Source organism: Lynx rufus, unplaced genomic scaffold (assembly GCF_022079265.1).
Source record: "Lynx rufus isolate CCGP_SWC_20201006 ecotype Redwood Valley unplaced genomic scaffold, mLynRuf1.p SCAF_21, whole genome shotgun sequence".
Taxonomy (NCBI): Eukaryota; Metazoa; Chordata; class Mammalia; order Carnivora; family Felidae; genus Lynx; species Lynx rufus.
Genome location: NW_025814836.1, coordinates 18,883,929 through 18,906,341, shown reverse-complemented (window position 1 = coordinate 18,906,341; position 22,413 = coordinate 18,883,929). Strand labels below are relative to the sequence as shown.

The following is a 22,413-nucleotide window of genomic DNA, read 5'->3' as shown; positions in this document are numbered from 1 at the left end:
GTATTTATCCAGAGTTGAAGAATATCCAAAGTGATTTTAAAACATATGATCTTCTTTGGTTTTTACACTATTGATCTCTTGAACTGTGTTTATAAAGTAAAGGAAATCTCTAAGATCCAAAGTACCCAGAATTCACCAAACAATTTACCTAAAATCAAAACCTCAGGTCTGAAGTTCCAAAGCACAATCCAGATCTCAGATTTTGCTACAGTGAGATTTAAAAAGACTCTAAGAAGTCAAGAAGTGTCTAAGAAGGCCAAGTGTGTTTGTGTGGTGGGGCGGGGGGCAGGGAGAGTCAATAAAATTCAAGATGATGTCCTGGGAAAAATGCTCAGGGGTTCAAAATTCATTTCTTTAAGTGAATAAATTAAACTCTAGTGTGTGAAGAAACTCCTTGTGAACACTCAAGTTGTCAGACAGCCTCATTTAACCCTTCCACAGCAGAGAGCTCTGCTGTCTGGATGGTTGGGAGTAATGACACTTCTGGAAAATGCCCACAACAGCCCAAGATATGGTGAGTAGTATACTTTTAAGTACAAGATTCTAGGGGGGCTGGGTGAGGGAAGTGTCAGCTAAGTCTGTGAATAGGGTCAATCTTGTAACAGGCAGGGACTCTGAACACGACCATCTGAGACAAAACTGGAGAAAAACCACTTTTCGTATTTGTCTCCAACATTTCCTTTGGAGTGAAGTCAGAGCTGAGAATCCGGAGGAAAACTCTTGGGAGACCTAGGATGTGGACAGCGTGCCTTTCAATTTAGTACTATGCGAGACACCCCCAGCTAAACTGTTTCTACAAAGACCAGTCGATGGGGACTCGGTAAGTTTTACAGCAGGTCACTAAAACTTGTGAAGGTAAACAAAGGTGCTGTTGACTCAGGTCGACTCAGGAGACCAAATGACGTTCACGTGGCAGCTCTGCAACAGGCACAGGGACTGACGTAGAGGCGCCACGTCCTTCAACACCACCCACTGAGGAAAGCTAGCAGTGCTGTACAGATGGGAGACCACAGGGAGCACAGACACTGGGCAACACTCCTCTCTTCACTGTGAATTAGTGGCTACACTGGGTAGAAGGTGGGGCCTCCTACCACAAGCCACGCGCTGTGTCACGAACAAGCCAGGTGTCGGCAGCTGACCCTCACGTGCTGTGACTGATACCTCAACTGCCCACGGTACTTCCAAAGCTGATGGTTCTCGACCCTGGCTGCGCAGTGGACTCGCCAAGGGAGCTTTCAAAGCTTCTGAGGCCCGGCTCACACCCCAGGCCCAACTAAATCAGGACGTCTGGGAGCGGGACCCGGGCAGCAGTGTATTCCTAAAGCCCCCCAGAGAATTTCAATGCGCAGCTAAAACTGAGGGCTCTCTAGTTTAGTTCTTAGTAAGTATTTACAGCTGTTATCGGATTGAGAAACCACGATCATATGTACGCACACAGCAGAGACGCCTTCACAGAATCAGTAAGTCATAAAGCCACACGTGAAGACTTACCACTAAAACGAAACTTAGGTAATTACATGACACTACTCATTCTCAGGGGGGCCAAAAACGCCTACAAACCCAAACTGCTCTTACCCCCTTCTTCTGACTTACTGTATGGCCTGGTCAGGAAGGACAGACCTCCGAAAACGCTCTGGTAATTAGAGGGGGGCTCCAGAGCTAGGAAATGGACGTTTTTAGATACAGTTATTCACGCAACTGGAAGCTGGAAAACCCCGGCTCACCTGGGCTCTGTGTGGGAGCCAAGAGAGACGCTGCATCAGGGCACGGCTGTATTGTACACCAGCTTTCCCGGTTTATCTGAAGGAAAGAGAAACAGATCGATGTTCAGATAGTGAAGCAATGTGGGATGATGTGATGGCTGCTGCAAACATATCTACTGTACCAACACTCCTACTTTTTTCTTTAATACTTTATGATACAGTAGGTAAAATTATAGGAAGGAAAAAAAAACCCCTTTCACAACACAATCAAGGCATGCCCTACTCCACTAAGGCTCTAAGGAGACCGTCAGTAAAAGCAACAGGAAAAAGACACACAAGGAGGAAGGCCTGGTGCCGGCCGAGGGTGAAATAATATAAGAATAATACATTTAATATGTAACACAGTGATAATGATGAGTAACATGAAATGCATCGCAGATTACAATACATATTTGATCTCTTCATTTACAAGTTAAAAACACAAAAATAACTTCTGTTTCTTCAAGATTTACTATCCACTGGGTATCAGGTTAGGATTCTATGTACATTATCTAAATCCCCACAAGAGCTTCGAGAAGTCTGTATTATCTGTACCCAAAGAGTAACTAGGCTCAGCGGAGTTGCTGAGATCATTATGACAGCACTGGCAATGGAATACAAGTCTACATGAATCTAAAGCATTTTAAGAAGAGCAGACTCCCTTAAAATATTTTTTTTTAAAAAAACCTAGCCTTTACAATGCTCAGCCATCTTATTAACATCATAACCATCTACTTTCATTACATTTAAGATAGTATGAAATTACCGTGACAGATTTCAAAAGTCGTCTCCCCCGTAACTGATAAAAGAAGTAAACACAAAATCAACAAAGATACAGAAAACTTGAAAAACGTTACCAAGCAGTTTGAGCTAACCAACAAATGCGGAGCAATTCACCCAAAGGCAGCAGGACACACATCTCAAGTACACACGGAATGTTCACCACAACAGACCATATTCAGTGGCATAAGAGAAATCTCAAATTGAAGATTAAAATCATACTACATATGCGCTCTGTCCGCAAGAGTATCAAATCAGAAACCAAAATGAGAAGTTACCTGGAAAAACCGCAAAGATTTAAAAAACAAAGCAAGACAAAAACACACAAAAAAACCTGTTAAAAAATCCATGAATCAAAGAAGAGATCTTTAGGAATTATTATATATTAAATATTAGAAAACATCTCCAACTGAAAAATTCAAACATCGCATATAAAAATTTGTGAGATACAGCTAAAACAGGATTTAGAGCAAAATTTATAACATTAAGTGCCTATGTTAGAAAAGAGAGGTCTCAAATCAAAGATCTAAGCTTCTAAGAAACTAGAAAAACAGGTCTCAATGAAATGGAAAACAAAAAGTCAATGAAACCATAACCTGGTTCCCTATATCAGTAAAGCTCTAGCTACACTGACCAAGACCAAAAGTTACAAACTGCCAGTATCAGGAATTAAAGAAGTCATCATCACAGTTCCAACAGATACCGAAAGGATAACAAAGGGATATTATGCATAACATTACTGTAACAGATTCACAAGTCAGATGAAATGGAAACATTTCATGGAGGGCACAAACTACCAAAATTCGCTCAAGAAGATAAAGATAATCTGAATACCCTTATTCTTTTAAAGACATTGAATTTAGTTAAAAACCTTCCTATAATGAAATCTTCAGGCCCAGATGGTTTCAGTGGTGAATGCCACCAAACACTGAAGGAAGAAATAATGCCAATTCTACACAAACTCTTCTACAAAATACAGGAGGCAGGAACTATATACAGCTTGTTTCTAGGAGTCCAGCATCACACTGCCACCAGAACTAGACAAAGACATTATAAGAAAACGTACATCAGTATCCCTTAGGAACACAGATGCAAAATCCTGAACAAATATTAAGATACCGAATCCAGCAACGTAGAAAAAAGGTCAAGCTGTCATGGCCAAGTTCATCCCACGAAGGGATGAGAGAACAGTATCATCAAATATGCCACATGGGATAAGGCAGAAAGCTCCAGGACGTTCTGTCAAACCAACTGTTTGACCAACAAGAAACGCAAGGAATTAATACGCTTCTTGCAAACCTAGATCTACATGAAACAAAACAGCAAATCATTTGCTCCTTTTGACTATCTCACCGTTAGGGAGAGGACAGGAGGCAGGGACCAGGGGCCATGCACGTTTTGGTTCCTGGTATGTTACAAACCCATGCCAAAAATTTCAGAGTGATCTGAATGGAAACCGATCTTCTGCTGGGTCCCTGGGATTATGCAAAGTAGGCCCTTTAAAATGTAATTTGAGTGTGCCCAATAAGGAAGTAACCTCAAATTCAGTAACTTTAACAAACCCTACCCATACCTTTCAAAGAAATCAAACAGCAAATTTTCTTAAAAAAAAAAAAAAAATCATTCATTCAGAGCAGGATTTCTTTACTGAAAACTACATCTCATTTGAAATGAGCCAAACTTCACCGGAGTGAAATGTTTCTCTGCTAACAGTAGAAACAAGAGTCCAGAACTACTATACTTCAGTAGAAAGCTACATTTTGAGGCTGAAAGAGAAAAAAAAAATTGCTTTTCCTTTTATTCCCCAAATAGGAAAAGACTGCAGGAATACAGCACAAATTCGAATAATTAACAGAAGCAAAAAAGCTGAGAAGATCCTTTAAAGTAGTGAAGAATACGCTGCTCTGAACTGTCATGACATTGTGTTCTCCCTCTGTGACCTTCACTAACTTCAGCCGACATTTTAGGAGACTTTGCTAAAACTCTACATCTCAGAATATTTTTCATTGCCTTTTCAACTCCGTGGCCACTGAGTAAACTGGACATTCTTTGCCTTCAATATGTAAGGGACTGACTATACTTTTCATGTCCTTTTTTAGGTTTGCGTGTTATAAAAAGTAAGTTAAACAATTTGTAAAATAACATAATATACATAAGCAGTTCATGATATAGTAATAGTATATAATATAAACAAGACGTTTAAAATCGTGTTTTGGGGCGCCTGGGTGGCGCAGTCGGTTAAGCGTCCGACTTCAGCCAGGTCACGATCTCGCGCTCCGTGAGTTCGAGCCCCGCGTCGGGCTCTGGGCTGATGGCTCAGAGCCTGGAGCCTGTTTCCGATTCTGTGTCTCCCTCTCTCTCTGCCCCTCCCCCGTTCATGCTCTGTCTCTCTCTGTCCCAAAAATAAATAAACGTTGAAAAAAAAATTAAAAAAAAAATCGTGTTTTAATAAAAATAAAATATTAAAATATTTATTTAAAATAATGTAATAAATACTGAAACAATGAAATTAAGACGAAATCAAATCTCTAACTGAATACACTAATTTCTGAAATAACAGTGGTGAGAACATGTTAATGTTGGAAGAACATTCTTCATGGGTCTCTCCTATCTCTCCATGTCTTGTGAGCAAAGGCATTGATTGTCCTTTTGTTCTAAATTATCTTTTCAAAAATGTGTGTATCAAACAACTCTGGAAGATAGAGATACTGTTTGTTTCTGAAGCAAAGGGCAGGTCTGTCTACTGTCAGCATAACAAAGACAATGTCTCAGTCAAGGGCAAAGATCAGGCAGGCTCAGTGCCCATTATAAGGACTGAAGTTTCCTAAGAGTGGGGTTTCTTGGCCGTGACATAGGATCCACCTGGGACCCCCTCTGGGCTGTCCCTGGGGAACTTGGGAAGCAAGAGGAACCAACAAGAAACTGATGCTCATGGTGCTTTTTGTGCAATGAGTAATAAACCCCTTTGCCCCTGACCCAGGAAGCCCTGTGACTTCAGGCAGCAGCCGTGAAACTGTCAGACTAACTTGGGAGCTTGAGAGTAGGGTAAAATCTCAGACCTATCACAGTTTTGACAAGTAGTATATATTAAATAGCATCAAAAACACTTAAACACAGGGGCAGGCAGAAGTCTCTTGATATGATCACACCTATGTGGTGAAAAACCTTAATCTGACTCAGTTTTTCATTGAATGATTATGCCTGAATGAACACAGAGAGACAATATTTTAACTTTTCTGTTGTTTCCCAAATTTTTTTTACAAGTTACTTTTTGGTTTTTACAATTGATTCTGGAAAGCCTTCTATTTCGTAGTAACTTTAAGTTGACAGAAAAGTTACAAAGATAGCCCAGAGTTCTCATGTACCCTGTCTCACCAGTATCTCCAATGTTAACATCCTATGAAACCCTGGTGCCTTCATCAACAGTAAGACACCAACATTGGTACATTACCATTGACTAAATCCTAGACTTGATTTGGATTCTATTTCTGTTTCCATTAACATTCTTTTCTGTTCCAGGATCAAAACCAGGATACATACCACAGTGCACTGAGTGGGAGTGTGTGTGTGTGTGTGTGTGGGGGGGGGGGTTGGGGTGTAATTTGGCATTTTAACATCTTTACTTAAGTGTAATTCATATACTCTAAAACTCACCCGTCTAAGTCTATGAATCAGTGGTTTAGGGTATTTGCAGACCTGCTGTAACCATCATCACTAAGTTTAGAATATTTTCATCATGCCAAGAAGACACCGTATCCATTAGTATTCAAACCCCACCCAGTTCTGGGCAATCATGAATCCACTTTCTGTCTCCATGGATTTGCCTACTCCGAACGCTTCACATAAATGGCATCATGCATTACGTGATCTTTTGTGACTGGCTTCCTTCACTTAGCAAAGTGTTTTCAAGGTTTTCCTATGTCGTAGCACCAGTACTTCATTCTTTTTACTACTAGATAATATTCCACTGTGTGGGGATGCCCTAATTCTATTCATTCATTCATTCTTCAACTGACGGGCATTTTGGTTGTTTTCATTCTCTGGCTGTTTGGAATAATGCTGCTATGAAAATCCTCATACAAGTTTTTGTTTGCACGTGTTTTCATTTCTCCTGGGTTTATACCTAATGAGTGAAACTGCTGGGTCACATGATAACCTTTATATTAGACATTCTTAGGAACTGCCAGACTTTTCCAAAGTGGCTGCATCATGTGATGTCCCTGCCAGCAACGTATGGCTGTTTTCTTTCTCCGCATCCGTGCCCACGCTGGTTATGATTCTTGTCCATCTGATTGCAGCCATCCTAGCAGGTGAGAAGTAGTGTCTCATGGGAGTATTTGTTTTTTAAATGGAAAATGTATTTTAATCTGTTGGTTACTTTCTAGGAATGGAAGACAGTCTGAAGATGGAATGCTCTTCACCCTCAGGTTTGTCTCCCTCCTTATTTAAAGCAAAAAAAAAAAAAAAAAGTATTTAAATACCTTCTGTGTATCAAATTCTATGTGAAGCCTTAAAAGCAGAAGTAGTAAAGAGCGTGTCCTGAAAGGACGCCCAGTTTATGAGAGAGAGACATGAAAATGTTCACTTCCTAAGGTCCTCGCACACAGCAGGTATTAAATGTGTGCTGTCACTAGCAGGAATGAGAGCCCAAGTGAGCGGACCACTGGAAGGAGGAGCCATATTTTACGTGCTGCCTGCATTTCTGACTAGGTCACAAATGACACAAGCAAAGACATGGGGCCAGAGCAACGATGTTCTGCCATTCTTCCGCTCCACACAAGGCATTGCACAACAGAGTGGAGAAGTCAGAGACTGCCACACCCTGGTAGAAGCAGAAGAATTCAGGGAGCCTAGTTTCACAGGAGTTAAGGAAGCAGAGGGCAGAAAACAGAAGGTAGGTCCGTGGTGCCAACCACTGCAGAGAAGTCAAAACAGATTAAAAAAAAAAAAAAAGAAGTTACTGGACTGGGTAACTGTGAGGTTTCTCGTGACTCTGCAAAGAGCAGGTTTTCACAGGACAGGTGAGATCAGAATGAAAGCTGTGAAACATGTGTTTATCTCTCTAGATTCAGGGCACTTTACAGTTTATAAAATAACTGTCAGCTAGACATGACCTTTCTCCTGCCGCACAACAGGGCACGATGCCATTTGGGAGAGGAGGCCACACACTCGGTGAGGCTAGATTTGGGGAGAGTATCTTTGCGTGTGGACTGCACTGTCACTGGTGACTGCACCTGCTCCAGAGACCAAGCTTCTTGAGAACAGAAACACACCTTTAATTCCTGGGGAGGGAGGTGCCAAGAAGCAAGGGCATGTTTCGTGGGGGATGCTTAATGAATAATCTTTGAGTTCATTATCCTCCATGATTTTACAGAGAACAGCGAGGAGAGCCTTCAGGATTCTCACTCCGCCTGCCTTTACCAGATCCGTAAACAAACACAAGTGAGGCCAAAGGAGGTGAAGTGACTCCACCCAGTGAGTTCAGTATTTAGAAGCCGGGAGGGCGTTCTCCCTGCTTCCATCCAGCTCTCTTTCCCCGAGTCCATGGGTACCGCTTGTTACTTTTTTCTTTGCCTTGGAACTCAACAACTGTTTAAACAAGTTTTAATAACAATACTAAACTGGAAAAGATCTGGCCAAGTGCATTTCAGATCCCTGGAGAAGATTAGCTGGAAAACAGTCACTGTTTATTTTAGGCAAATATATTTAGAAAATAAAAGTATTACCAAAAAGAAACAACGCATGGGACAGTGGGTGCCAAGTGTTTGAAATTCAGGATGCTGTAATTGAGAGAAATGTTCTCTGTGTCGGGGGGGGGGAGGGGGGAAGGGGGAGGACTCTGCCTAGGCCTAGGCGCCTGTGGCCGTCACTGACTGTTAATGGGGGCTCTGCCTAGGCCTAGGCGCCTGTGGCCGTCACTGACAGTTAATGAAGAGCATTAACTAACTGGTGGTGCTGATAAGATGCACCACCTCCATGGACACAGGACACCTAGGAGAATCTGGCTATGATGCAGTTTCAGCCAGTTCCCTCTTCTGAATTCAGATTCATTTATAAACATTTAAAAGTAAAATCTATATTGAAAAATAGTAAGGTTTCAAGTGAATCAAGACTTTTTCACCAGGGCAGGATGGGGAATTCTAGCATAAAAAGGCTTCCTCAAGCTCTCTTGCTGTCAGCTACAGGCAGATCCATCCCTGGTCAACATGTTGGGGACACCCCCCCCCCCATTAGGCAAGAAACAGTGTTCAGGCACAGCTTAGGCAGACGGGTAGGACATGATCCTGTCTACATTTTGCATAGGACAGGACATCTCACAGTTGAAAAGTATGAGAAACTCTTTTTAAACAAAAATGCCATGGGCCACATTTGCATCCATGTGCCATCCAGGATGGCAGATATGAGTACCTCCACCAACTGTGGACCACAGGTCAGGAAACACGGTTTAGTTAATGAAATACAATAGAGACACAAGTCCCAGAAACCCACAGAGGTTAAGAAGGAAGCCCCTAGAATAACAAAAGATAATTTCTGGTTCGGATATGTGAGAAACACTTAACAGAGGTGGTGGTATATGAGGTGGGCCTTCTGAGGCGAGCACAGTATGCTCAGGAGAGAGAGAGGAGGAGAGGCAGGGAGTTCCAGCCATGTGGAAAAAACAGATGAGCCAAGTAGTCAGGACACTTCAGAGCTGGAGTTCATTGCCTTCTACGGCACAGACTCCTTCCGAACCTGAGGGAAGCCGTGAACCCTCACCAGAAACATGCATGTGTGTGTCCAGTCATTGGTTCTGGAGAATATCCTCGGAACCCAGCATGCAGACCTTTTCCTGAGACATGTCTGAGAAGCACAGAAAGCCCAAAGGTTCCCGGAAGTATAAACTGAGGAAAGGTGAACAGGAGATAGGGCCATAGTGAGCCAGGCTTTGTTCTCGAGCAAGGGCGGACCCTCCCCCCAACGACATCAGCAGGGGAGGCAGAGCGGTACCGTGCCAGGAACACAGCTCTCGAAGAACATGGAGAAAATGGGGTGGTAGGAGGAGCCTGTGGCCTAGCCTAGCGGCAGTGTGCACCCGGACTGGGAAGATGCCCTCTGGAGACAGAAGCAGAGGAGCAAAAAGCTGGCATGGAGGGCAGAATCCACAGAAATAAGACAGAGGGCCCCAAACCCACCATTTAACCAGCGGGAAATCCAGCAGGCAGGAAGATGCTGCTGCCTGTTCTATTTGGCTGTGCTGAGTCTGAGGTGTTCAGACGCCTTTCAAATAGTTGAAGAAGTTTAGGGATCTCGAGAGAAAGGCTGGATGCTGGCTTCATTTGCCACTGAGGTAACAGGTGAGAAGATGTGCACGAGAGCCAAGGCCCAACACGCAGAGAGGAGACACTCCGAAGGCAGCGTTCCTTCGTGTGGGACGACACACATGTGTGCACGGAGCAGCTTGGAAAGCTGCTACTTCTGAACTCTTACAAACATCACCAGCACAAAAGTGAGTGTGCACCAGGGAAATGCACGTAAGTCAAAACCATGATGAGACGCTACGTCGCTCCCGTTAGGATGGCTATTATCACCTCCTCGCCTCCAAGGAGCCACTGAGAAAATAACAAGTGTGGGTGTGGGTGCAGGGAAACTGGAACCCTGGGCGCTGCTGGTGGGAATGTCAAACGCAGCAGTCACTGTGCAACAGTGTGGTGGTTCTTCCCAAAATTCAACAGAGAATTGCTATACAATCCAGCAATTCCACCTCCGGGTATATGCTGAAAAGAATCGAAAGCAGGGACGCAGACAGATATTTGTACGCCTGTGTCCGCAGCAGCATTACTCACGACAGACAAAAGGTGGAAACAACGAATGTCCATCCGCAGATGAATGCATACATGTGACCTACACACGTCATAGAACACCACCACCCAGCCTTCAAAAGCAAGGGAACCCCAACACGCTACAGCATGGATGAACCCTGAAGACAGTACGCTCAGTGAGATAAACCAGTCAGAAAAGGACAAACACTGTGATTCCATGTCTATGAGGTAACCAGGGTCGTTGAACTCACAGACAAAAAAATAGAATGGTGGTTTCCAGGGGCTGGCAGGGAGGGACAAACATGGAATTATTGGTGAATGGGTAGAGAGTTTGTTTGCAAAGACGAGAAAGTTCTGGAGATGGCTGGCGGGAACGGGTGCACAACAACGTGACAGGCCACCAAATTAACTGCGCACCTAAACGTGGCAGATTTTATGTTACGTGTAGCCTCCCAACGATAAAACAAGATGATTGTGCAGCCAGCAACAGAGAAAAGTGGCCAAAGGGGCCCACATAGTGAGGGGCAGAGCTGGAACTCTGGGCCAGATACTACCAATCATGGTCAATGCCACTAACCAGAGGGCAAACTCCATGCGCACCGAGTGTGGAAAGAATGCCAAAACACGTCTCAGCGTTTTCCACCACATCGTATTCAGTGACAGCAGCACCCAGCATACCGTCTTCTTGTGTGAAACACATGGCGTTTACTACAGAGATCAACCACTTAGGAGATATAAACCAGATTACAAAACATCTCCTCCTCCTTCTGATGGGTTTCAGAATCTGATGTCACAGATGAATCTGCCCTAGTCTCGGTTCTGTTCTTCAACAACTCTGTCTCTTTCTCACTTACACCAACAGCCAACTTAAAGGCCACACCACATGGCTACATGAAACATTTTCAGAGTGCTTCCTACAGGCCTTCAGATGGATCTTCAGATACATCACCAAGCCCTGACTACAAACACGGTAACACACCTGTTCTCCTGTTAGTCTCTTTTCCAAGAGGTGACCTCTAAGATGGAGATTTTCACATAAACAGATACGTTGGTTCTCTGTACTATTAACACTCTTCTTAGCCAGCTTGGAGACTAGGCTTGGCGAGATTCTGATTGTTAGAAGAATTAGGAGACAGAAAAGGAAGAAACAACAGTGTTGAGACTATCAATAATTTGAGTTTTAAGAGAAAAACAAAGATGATTATGAGTCCCTCTCTCCAGATTTTGCCCTATGGCATCTTTGAGCTCGTATGAGCAAAATACAGGATTGGCAACTGCCCGAATGGGTAGGAGAGGGGAGTTCAAGATCATTCAGAAATTGTGTTTGGCTGGAAATCAGGGAAACAGAAACTCTACCATTAAATATTCATGTTTTTGGAGGAATTAGTTACCAAAAAGCCACTTTCTGGCTCTGACTCCATTTATGATTCTTTAGCTAAAGAACAAACTTAGGCCTTTGTCCATAGCACCTCCATAATACGTAGGATCATGGACGCTATGGGTGTTCAACATCCAAAGTTCTGGTGAGCTACTGTGCATATGGAGCACGGCAAAATGAAGTTCAGAAGGAATGTCAGACCCATCTGGGTAAGTTTTTGTTCCTGCCACGAAGCCTGGGACTCCTTGTGATTATCTAAACTGCACCCACGTTGTGTTCCCATCAGTCTGAAAATAGAGCTGTACATATTTCCAGCAGACAGGGAACTGCCTTTTGTTTCTGGCAGTGTTTCTCCTACTGTTTATATCTGAACATCCTAATAACGCGGCTTATGGTTACACCCAGCCTTCCCAGCCACTGCTCCTATTGACTTCCTTTTCAACTGTCTCAGGAGACCCAGCCAGAGAGACGAGGCTGAACAAAAGGAAGCAAAAACCCACCATCCGGACATGGAAGCCAACGCTTGAGTCAAAATCTTTCCAGGAATTAGACTGCAACGGAGCAGACAGACGTAGTTGTCCTCAGTCCTCAGCCTCCCCACATCTTCGTTGAGGCGGCCGTGGAAGTGTCTTAGAGAAAACAAACTTCCAAAGGATGTGTATTTCTCTGGAAAATGGCACTAGAGTTAAAGTCCAAGTACTCCTTCTGAGCTTTACCTAACGAGCTCATGTGGCCTGCCCAAACATCACAGGGACGGGGGGGTGTCCTCCTCCACAAATATTTTCACTCAGTGCACACAAACCACGGTTGCAAATCTTTTAAGCGTTCACCTGACACTCTTAATTACTAGCTACAAAGTCTGCTCTCAAAAAAGCATCAATAACATGAAGAGTCCTGTTATTATTAAGTAGACAATATCTTCCCAGGTACCCAAAGTTATAAAAATTGGTAAAACAGAAACAGCTCTTAGACTAAAATCAGTTCTTATTAGCAGTCATTCCAGGAGTCTGACGCTCTTCTCTTTGGTATGATAGTTTTGCGTAAGTTTCAGATATGTAGTGTCCTCTTGTGTTAACACTGGTCTTAGGAATGCCCACCATGAATTAGCTACAGAACTACGTTAGGTGAAAATTTCTATCTTTCACCAACTTGTGAGTTCCATACGAGCTTTCTGAAGGATGCTGACAAAAATGGGCACGTTGCTACCAGAGGGTTTCTGCCAATAATAAAATTCTCCCATATCCCATTCTGAGCATGTGATTCATGGTTACCAACCACTTATCATAAGAGCCAGAAGATACACACATCAAGAGGAAGTAGTCAAGGGAATATCAAATGGCGAGGAAGAGCAATGTGTATGTGTGTACTGGGCTGGGGGGCGGAGGTGAAAGTGACTGAGGAACACTATTAACTTACGCACCTTACTATTTAGCAGAGAATTCAGAAAGGAGGTAAGATTCCAGGGATGTTGGAGGCTGATGGCGGGAAGCAAGAGCTGACCTGAGGACAAAGACCAATGTATGCAGCTTTAGGGAAATCTTAAGGGAAGGCCTTGATACAGAAGAGCTACGATGAAACCAACTATATAAAACTGAAGAAGCCAACAGACAGAGTGCAGGGTAAGACAAAGCATGGGGACCTCACCCAGGATGAGAATTTGGAAGCTAACCTAGCGACTTACTACGATGCCAGCAGGAGGGGCTGGAGTTGTAACTGTGCAATTTCACAGCAGCAGGCTCACAAGCTACGTTTTGTATTTACGGTCATACCTCCATGTTCTTATGTCAACCTTTCAGTACATTAACCAAAGCTTACGTTGTGGGATGCGTAGGAATCCTTACTTACAAATCTTAGAAGATGGATTCATTCAATGAACAAACTTATTGAGCAACTAAAAAAATTTTTTTTAATGTTTATTTATTTTTGAAGGAGAGAGAGACCAAGTGTGAGTGGGGGAGGGGCTGAGAGAGAGGGAGACACAGAATCCAAAGCAGGTTCCAGGCTCTGAGCTGTCAGCACAGAGCCTGACACGGGGCTCAAATCCACGAACCGTGAGATCATGACCTGGGCTGAAGTTGGACTTATTGAGCATTTAATACGAATTAGCAACACTGTTCTGAGCGCTTATAGTGAGCAGATGAAAAAACTGCAAACGCATTTGTGTAAAAGAGCAAATTTCTATAGATAAAAGTGGAGTGAGAACATATGCATGATCACTTGAGAACTGAAGTGGCATATACACCCAAATATAATAATTTTTTTAAAAACACTGATTAAAAATACTGAAGCTCAGGGAGCCTGGGTGGCTCAGTCGGTTGAGCATCCGACTTCAGCTCAGGTCATGATCTCAGGGTTCGTGGGTTTGAGCCCTGCATCTGGCTTATGCTGACAGCTCAGAGCCTGGAGTCTGCTTTGGATTGATTCTGTGTCTCCGTCTCCGTCTCTCTCTCTCTCTCTCTCTCTCTCTCTCTCTCTCTCTGTCCCTTCCTTGTTCGTGCTCTGTCTCTGTCTCTCAAAAATGAACAAACACTAAAAAAAAAAAAAAAATACTGAAGCTCAAAATATAATTGGAGAATACTTCTAAATGACAAAAAAAAAAAAAAAAGAATTGTGGAAAAAAATCTGCTACAGATTGTGCAACAGAATTAATTAATAGAGGGTCATGACACTGCCCTCAGTGCTAGGAAGGCATTCCTGCTCTGGGAAAGAAACAATTGAGATAGCTTCTAGGACAATATCTAAGATAGAAAAAAATACATCCATATTTATAAATGAAAACTGATTCACGTATTTGTGTAACAAAAGGAACTGGCTGACTGGAGGAGGAGGTCTTGGATAGCAAGAAAAAGCATCGGCCTTGACGATCAGATCTGGGATTGCATCCCATCACCTATCACACATGCACTGTGAGACCTTCAGAGAACCATGGACCATCCCCACCTGCTTTTCCATATGCAAAATCAGACAAACACTAGGAATGTAAAAACTAAATGCCTGGATCTCCTCCTATCCATCCACCTCTTCCCAGTGCAGACCACAAAACCAAGTTACCATGCCTGGGCTGCCATAATGGCAGCCTAACTTATTCCCACACTGACAGAGGGATCTCTTCAAAACATAGTTTGAGAAGTGACCTATCCAAATAAAGCCAACTCCTCCTCCTCATGGCTGTCAAGGCCCTGCTTTCCTAAGGTCCCACTTATGACTCTTCTGATACCTCTCTTCTGCTTGTGCAGGGCTCCCCACGCACTGGCCCTGCCAATTCTTTCCTGAAGGCCTCAGGGCCTTTGCATCTACTGTTCATTCTTTCTGGGAACACCTTCCCTTTGCATAGCCAGTATCTTTCTATCCTCTGGAGATCAGTTTTTTAAAGTTAGAAAAAAAATTTTTAATGTTTATTTTTGAGAGAGCGAGAGAGCGTGAGCGGGGGGCAGGGAGAGAGGGAGACACAGAATCCAAAGCAGGCTCCAGGCCCTGAGCTGTCAGCACAGAGTCCGATGTGGGGCTCGAACTCACGAATGGCGAGATCATGACCTGAGCCGAAGTCGGATGCTTAACTGACTAAGGCACCGAGGCGCCCCTGGAGATCAGTTTTTTAAATGTCAGCACCTCAGAAACATCTTCTATCGAAAATAGGCCTTCTCATTATTTTCTATATAGTCTGCTGCTTATTCCTGTCAAATCACTTATAATTTGTACTTTTTTCTCTATGTATCGCCTGTCTTGAAGCAATATGAGGATTTTAAAGAACTGTGTGGCCCTTGGACTTAGGGCTGCTGCTGGCACTGAACAGGTCATTAACAGCTCTCAACGATGTCACCTTTGTCTGTTTCCAAAACAAAGAGATTAACACACAACTTAGCCATCTTATTTTAAACACACTAGTTTTAGGACTCCTAGTGTTTACCTATTTGTAATAAATGCCTATTTTCTGAGAAGTGATGTCTTCTCCACTAAAACTCTTTCATTATATAGTTGGCAGCATGGTAAGGAAAAAAAAAAACAACAACGAATGCAAACAGATTCATCTAAAAAAACTAATTATGTCCTTTATTATCTGTGGCCTTGTGAAAAAAAAAAATCACATCTTTGTCAGTCAAGTACTTCATATTCCTCACTGTGGCTCGAGAGAACCCTTAAGCTCTTCACCTGAATGGTGGGGGGGTGGGGGGGGAGTGGGGGGGGGAGACAGTGGCTGTCTGAGCAGTTAAGTCTCACGTGAAATAACATACGTGGAAATGTTTTGTTACAGCATCTCTGAGGCCAACAAACTTTCATGCCCAGCCAGAGCATACAGTACTACACATTTTAGCCTTATTTTATTTTATTTATTTATTTTAAAAAAAAATTTTTTTTTTTTCAACGTTTATTTATTTTTGGGACAGAGAGAGACAGAGCATGAACGGGGGAGGGGCAGAGAGAGAGGGAGACACAGAATCGGAAACAGGCTCCAGGCTCTGAGCCATCAGCCCAGAGCCTGACGCAGGGCTCGAACTCACGGAGCGCGAGATCGTGACCTGGCTGAAGTCGGACGCTTAACCGACTGCGCCACCCAGGTGCCCCTAGCCTTATTTTAAATGCACGATATTCTCTGTGGTGCCTACACTGAGATTTTCTAGGCTCCCTCCCTCTTTCCCTACTTTCTTTTCCCCCCAGACAGGTAAAATCAAGAGTCAAGCATACAAAGGTCCTAAAAACTGGGCTCTCGTAAATAAATGAGGACAAAAATCTTAAACCACCACGGTGCTTTCATAGAGGTAATCACAGTTCGGAGAAACTAAAATTAACAGTATCTCGGAACCAGTTCAAAACGCCAACTTACCAACAGTGCTCAGTCTAGGCCGAGCAGGTCAGACAGCTACCTGACAGCAATTAGGAGGGACGGCGACACCACTCTAGCACAAATCACAACTCCTACCACTCTACCACAAGTCACAACTCCTACCTGGCCCCTTGTCCAGCCATGGGCTTCCGGGTCTAGCCTTCTAAACCTTCTAGCCTTCTCCTCGGCCTCAATGGACCAGTGGAAAAATATTACGAAGTCTCAAGTCATCAACTGAATTGATAAATCGGTAACACAGTTCCCAAATGTCCTTGACCAGGGAAATAACACCATGCCTGGGCTCCACTAGCTTATAGGGCCACAAGTTCAGGTACTGAGGCTCTTCTGGCATCTGTGAAGCAGTTTGGCTAGCTTCCAATTCCCCCTGCCTTTGCCAGAAAACTGCTAAACTTCCAAAAAGTGCTCCTTGAGTCGTCCGACATTCCCAGACTCCCATCTTAGGGCTGGAGGAGTCCTTACTAATTTTAGAGGCAAGGATGCCTTCTGTGAGCAATTAGCTCTGCAGAGTCTCCACCCCCATCCTGCTCTGACACCCAACATCACTGACACCGAGAAAACAAATACAGCTATCAAGAAAGTCAGTAAAAAAAAAAAAAAAAAAAAAAAAAAAAAAAGCAGTCAAACCAAGCCAGAAGCACTACTCTGCAACTGCAATAAATAGGCTGGAGACCCTTGCAAAGGAAATAAATGTCTATCTTGCCCCTAAAGAGTTGCGAGAGACAGTAGACTAACAGTTAAGAGAGACTCAGAGAGCGAGAAAGAGAGAGACAGAGAGAGAGAGAGAGAGATACACACACTAAGAAGCAGAAAAGGAGACCAACAGAGAGTGATATCAGACAGATGGGGCTGGAGCAGGGGAAGGTGAGGAGATGGGGATCACAGGGACAGAGACGGACACAGAGATATCTCAGGGAAGAGCAGCTCTGAAGGTGAATTTCTTCCTCTCTGGTTTTCAAGAATATGAGGTTCTGCTCAGTTTAAGAATGCATTTTAAAGCAAGCAAAATGACATTTCCAAAGTAAGTGGTTCAATGATGATTCTTAAGCCCCTCCCAGTATCTGTCTCTTAAGAACCTTAAAATCAGCAGCCTCACCCCTCCACCCCTACTTTCCCCACAACCTTCTCAGCCTTTCTCCCAGTACAGGGAGGCTAGGGACTCAGCTACTGGGTTCACAGAGATGAAGGGGCCTGAGAGCTCTGGAACGTCTGCAGTGTGGCCCCTTACCTTCAGCAGCACCACGTCCACAGTCCTGTCCACCTTGGAGATGTCACACAGGCTGTAGCGCCTCTTGTGCCTTTCATACATTTTTGTCCAAATGCAGAGGAGAGGAAACAAAATGTAGGAGACGTACCCACTGCTAACCTGGGGGACCAGTGCACTCCCCCAAGTCCAGAGTTCCGGATTTCTCACGCTGAGCTGGAGATCTGTGCCTTCCAGACTCCTCTCTCTACAAAACCCTCACAGGGTCAAAAAATGATTAAAAAGAAACCAAGCAGAATCCAATTCCTTGAACTGATGGAGGACTTTCTGGCAACTTCAGAGAGCTGGGATGATAAATTTGTAATTCATAATATAAACAACAGCCTCCTGATGCCGTGCTTTAGGCAGATCTTGAGTGAAAGACAAGCACACACCGTTCCCATCCCCGGCGATCACTCCAGCAGGAAAATTAAGGATGAACCGGCTATGCATAATGGCTGACACACGTGGGGGAAAAACCCAAAGCAGGCAATAAAAATCCAGTATGTACTTTATCAGGAAAAGAGAAAGAGAGGAAAAGGTAAGACAACTCTACTTCAAAGGGATGCCATGAAAACATTCTCATTCTCTCGTTAACTTCTGTTAAGGTAAAAAAAACAACAACAACAAAAAAAAAAAACAAAAAAACAAGGAAAATCAATTTTTCCTTTATAGGGGAAAAAACAAAAACAAAAGTAGACGCTTGGAGATTCTGTTCAGAGTCGCGTCTTTAGTCAGCCTGTTGCTCACCGGGCAGTAGGGCTTGGTTCTGATTTCAGCTGAGAATATCCACTGACAGCAGAGGAGAAGGAGAAGAGAAAGACCACTCCTCCTCTACTCCCTCCTCCCTTCTTGGGCGCTGGCCCTCCCCTACCCCAGCCCCCCTCTTTCCCTCACCCTCGGAACGTCACTACTTGCCCTTTCGGCTCCACAACCAGCAGCCTTGGAGGTTTGAAAACCTAATTGCAGTGGTGGGAACATGATTCATCCACAGACGAAGAAGAGAAAAACAAGGCTTCCTTTTCCAACCCACTTCCTGCTGCTCCTGTTCCCCCCCTCCTCCCCCCCTCCTCCCCACACCGTCCCCTATGAAAACGGCTCTGTCAGGCATCGCACGGTGCACCTCGAACGCTCTGATGTCCGAGCCGGAACACGATGAAGGGGGGAGGCGGCCGTCCCAAACATCACGAGCGAGTACAACACACTCCTCTATTCCACGAACGACAGCAAATTCAAAGTGCCCAAGGCGCGCACCGCAGCTCCCTGCCAGATGCAAACCAGTGATTTCATGTGAGAAAAATGTCAGCCGAGGATCTCGGGCTGTGCCTCTGGGATCCAAAGTGGCTACAAAAGTGGCTGACGGGGTTTAAAAAGCAAGAGTTCAGTCTTTTGCGTTTTTGCAGGGGGGATGCGGGTGGGGAGAACGTGAGTGATGGAAGGGGCCTTAAAGAGAATTAAGGAGAGAAGGAAGGAGCAGAGTGAACAGGTACCCGTGCCAATACTTTCTCTGCATGAGGCTGTCACTTCATCTGCCTGTTTTCTTACTGAGCCACCCCCCCCCCCCGGCAACAACCGGGGTTGGGGGGACAGGCCTACACCAGAACTCGTCCTGACTTCAGACACTCTCTCATTTGGTTGGTGAATGATCTGGGAGGGAAAAAAGAAGGAAGTGAAAGAAGCAAAAAGGGGGAAAAGAGTGGGGAAAGGCAAGAATAAGAAAATCTCCTTGTAAGAGCATTAGGCTGCCACCCTTTTCCTCCAAGGGCCAGGGAAGTCGTGGCCAGACCTGGAGAGTGTGAGTGAGGGGGTGCAGATACCACAAGAGAAAGGAAGAAAAGAGATTTAGTGCTTAAGTTTCTGTCAGTATTGCAACCGGAGTTGGTGACAAGGTTTTTCAGGAGTTACAAAGGGGGTGTAGAAGGTCTGATGAGTCACCACTTCCTCGGGCCAGGCGGTCTCGTTGCTAACCAGCCCAAAGGAGGGAAACGCAGCAAACTTCACGAGAAAGCCAGTGTTTTCCTCGCCTAGGACTGCACTGCAGTCCAGCTGTGACCGACCAGAGCCCAGGTCCCCACCCCTCACGGGGTCACCCAAGGCACGCAGGTGGACGGCCGCCTCTTCCCCACAGGCCCCCAGTGAGCCCGGAGTTCTGCGATGCTACCAACAAGAACAGTGAAACAGATGTTGCTTTTCATTAGAGTAGGACGGAGAACAGTAGAAACAGGATCAGCAGAGACAGCTTAAAAAGTTCCAACTAAAGTTCCTGCTCAGACTCACCCAAAGGGCTTTCTTTACAAATACTCGGAGACTCTGGTGCAGAGCACATAGCGGAAGACCCTTCGGGCTGCCACGTGTGGGAAAGCTGCTAGTGTATCACCTTTTCTGTGGGAACTTTCATCAAGCCGTAACTCTGAACTCCCCCTCCTCCCCGTCTGAACACAGGGCCGGCTCCCCTCTGTCCTCAACATGGTTTATTCCTCCTGCCACTCCCTTCTGTTTTAATTAGAATCGAATGTTTCCTGCTTCCAAGGTTCCCAGGCATCTCTCAAGGGATCAGAGAGGCTTTAATCACCATACAGCCTCCTGAGTCCCAACATCGTCTAACTACTGACTGAAACGGAGATAATCTCTATTGCCTTAACGGACATTTTGTGCCTTGCAGTGAGGCAAACAAACAGCAAGGTCTCTGCCCTCAACAAGTGTATATAATTAGAGAGAAACCGGTCTCAAAATAACGTAGCTATCTGAAATGTTGTGGGACCTATAGATTAAACTATTTTATTTCCGACGATCTGCTGACTTTGTGCCACAGGCTGCAAACCTAGGCTTCTTCCTACTCTGTCTGCACACAAAAGCCCCCCCCCCCCCCGCCAAGGTTTGGAATCTTCCTTATAGTACTCTGTTCTTTCTTGTAGAACAAATGCTCTGGGTGGGGGAAAAATGGTCTCCTTTGCTTCCCCCTCTGGATCTGTTCAGCACTTTCCACAGAACACAGTCTGCGGTCCTGGGCTTTGGCTGCTGCTGTGACAATTCCAAGTTTCTATCAAAAACATCTGGAACCACGGAGCAGTTATTCTGTTAGGATTTTGAAACACAGCAACCAAACCAATCACTTTATATTCAAACCAGAGCTGAGAGCTATGAATTTTTTTTAATGTTTCTTTATTTTTGAGAGAGAGAGAGAGAGAGAGAGAGAGAGCGAGCGAACACACAAGAGAGCATGCGAGCATGAGCAGGGGAGGGGCAGAAAGGGAGACAGAATCGGAAGCAGGCTCCAGGTTCTAAGCTGTCTGCACAGAGCCTGATGAGGGGCTCGAGCTCATGAACCGTGAGATCATGACCTAAGCCAAAGTCGGACACTTAACCGACTGAGCCACCCAGGCGCCCCAGCTACGAATTTTTGTTTTGAGAAAATTTCCCCTTTCCTTTAATTTTGGAAACTTGTAGTAAAATATGTTTATTATTTATAGCCCCTTAGGGTAGTAGTTATTTACAAGATTAATTGTATCTCCCTTGTCTCTGCATCCTCTGTCCCACTCTCTATCCACAAAAGGAGTCCCAAATTCTTCAACAGAAGCAACCACTGCTTTTACTCTGTTCATACCACAGGCCCAACATATGTTCTTCAAGATTCCAGAAGAGGAAGTAGAAAAATATTTTCTGCATTTAAATTTAACTACAGCATTTCTGTTCGTGAATTAAATTTTCTCTTGATTTATTTAAGTATAAGATCTAACAACTTACCCAAATTATTTAAGCAATTCTTCTGGGGCCACTCTCTTTGGCTCCTTTTGTTTAGTTAGGGCAGAATCCAGTCTCGAGTCCCACAGTCAAGTTTCTGAATTAGGACACCACCTAGTGGGTGTGCCGAAGTCCCAAAGAGAACACCGAAAGCCAGGAAGCACTGCAGGGAGGGGGCTGGGGAGAGTCCACTACTACTAAGTATTTTTCCTGTAACCCCAAAGGGAATAGCAGCAGCACGCGACTGGACGCTGGCTAAGTAACCCCCCAATGATGGATTCCGTCCCTGCAGGGAACACAAGGAACCAGGGTGGAAACCAAGGGCTCCTTCTATCCTAGGTGTGCCATGGTCTCACTGAGCGACTGGCAGAATTAGCCGGACTCTCTGGGCCTAGGTTTCCAGAACTGAAAAACAACAGGGGTTGGACACTATCTGGAGTTCCTTCTTGGTCGGATATGGTCAGTCTGAGACTAAGAAATCTTTATCACCTGCCACACGGCTCATAGGATGTGGGTAGATTCAGAGGAGAAAAGGGAATTGAGAAATTCTCTCAAAATCCGTTGTAGAAAACACGTAGTGTGTTTTTGCATCATTGTATTTTCCTCCTCCACTTTCACATGAAATCAGAAGGAAAGGTCTACCACAGTTCATTTTCATTTATCTGTGATTTCATCAACTTAAAAATAGTGAGTCATCCAGAGTTACACGTCTGATGGTGGCAAAAGTGACTAGAATACAGCTAAAATACTTCACCTCCACCGGGACAATTTGAGTCTGCTTAGAATAAGAGACTGTTTCATGTATGATGGTTGCTTGACTGAGAGGAGAAAGGAGGAAATTAATTACAGTGGCTGCAAAGTCACTGTTTCCATGTGGGACTTCCTTTTTA

General features: G+C 44.4%; 1 protein-coding gene across 12 annotated transcripts in view; it reads right to left on the bottom strand.

Moving 5' to 3' along the window:
• Positions 1-22,413, bottom strand: part of AKAP13 (A-kinase anchoring protein 13) — a 332,086-nt gene that overhangs the window by 98,531 nt on the left and 211,142 nt on the right. For all 12 annotated transcript variants that reach the window (XM_047086640.1, XM_047086632.1, XM_047086628.1 and 9 more), the window contains one exon: positions 1,725-1,800. In XM_047086640.1, the coding sequence (XP_046942596.1) occupies positions 1,725-1,800 (76 nt within the window). The remainder of the gene's footprint in view (positions 1-1,724; positions 1,801-22,413) is intronic.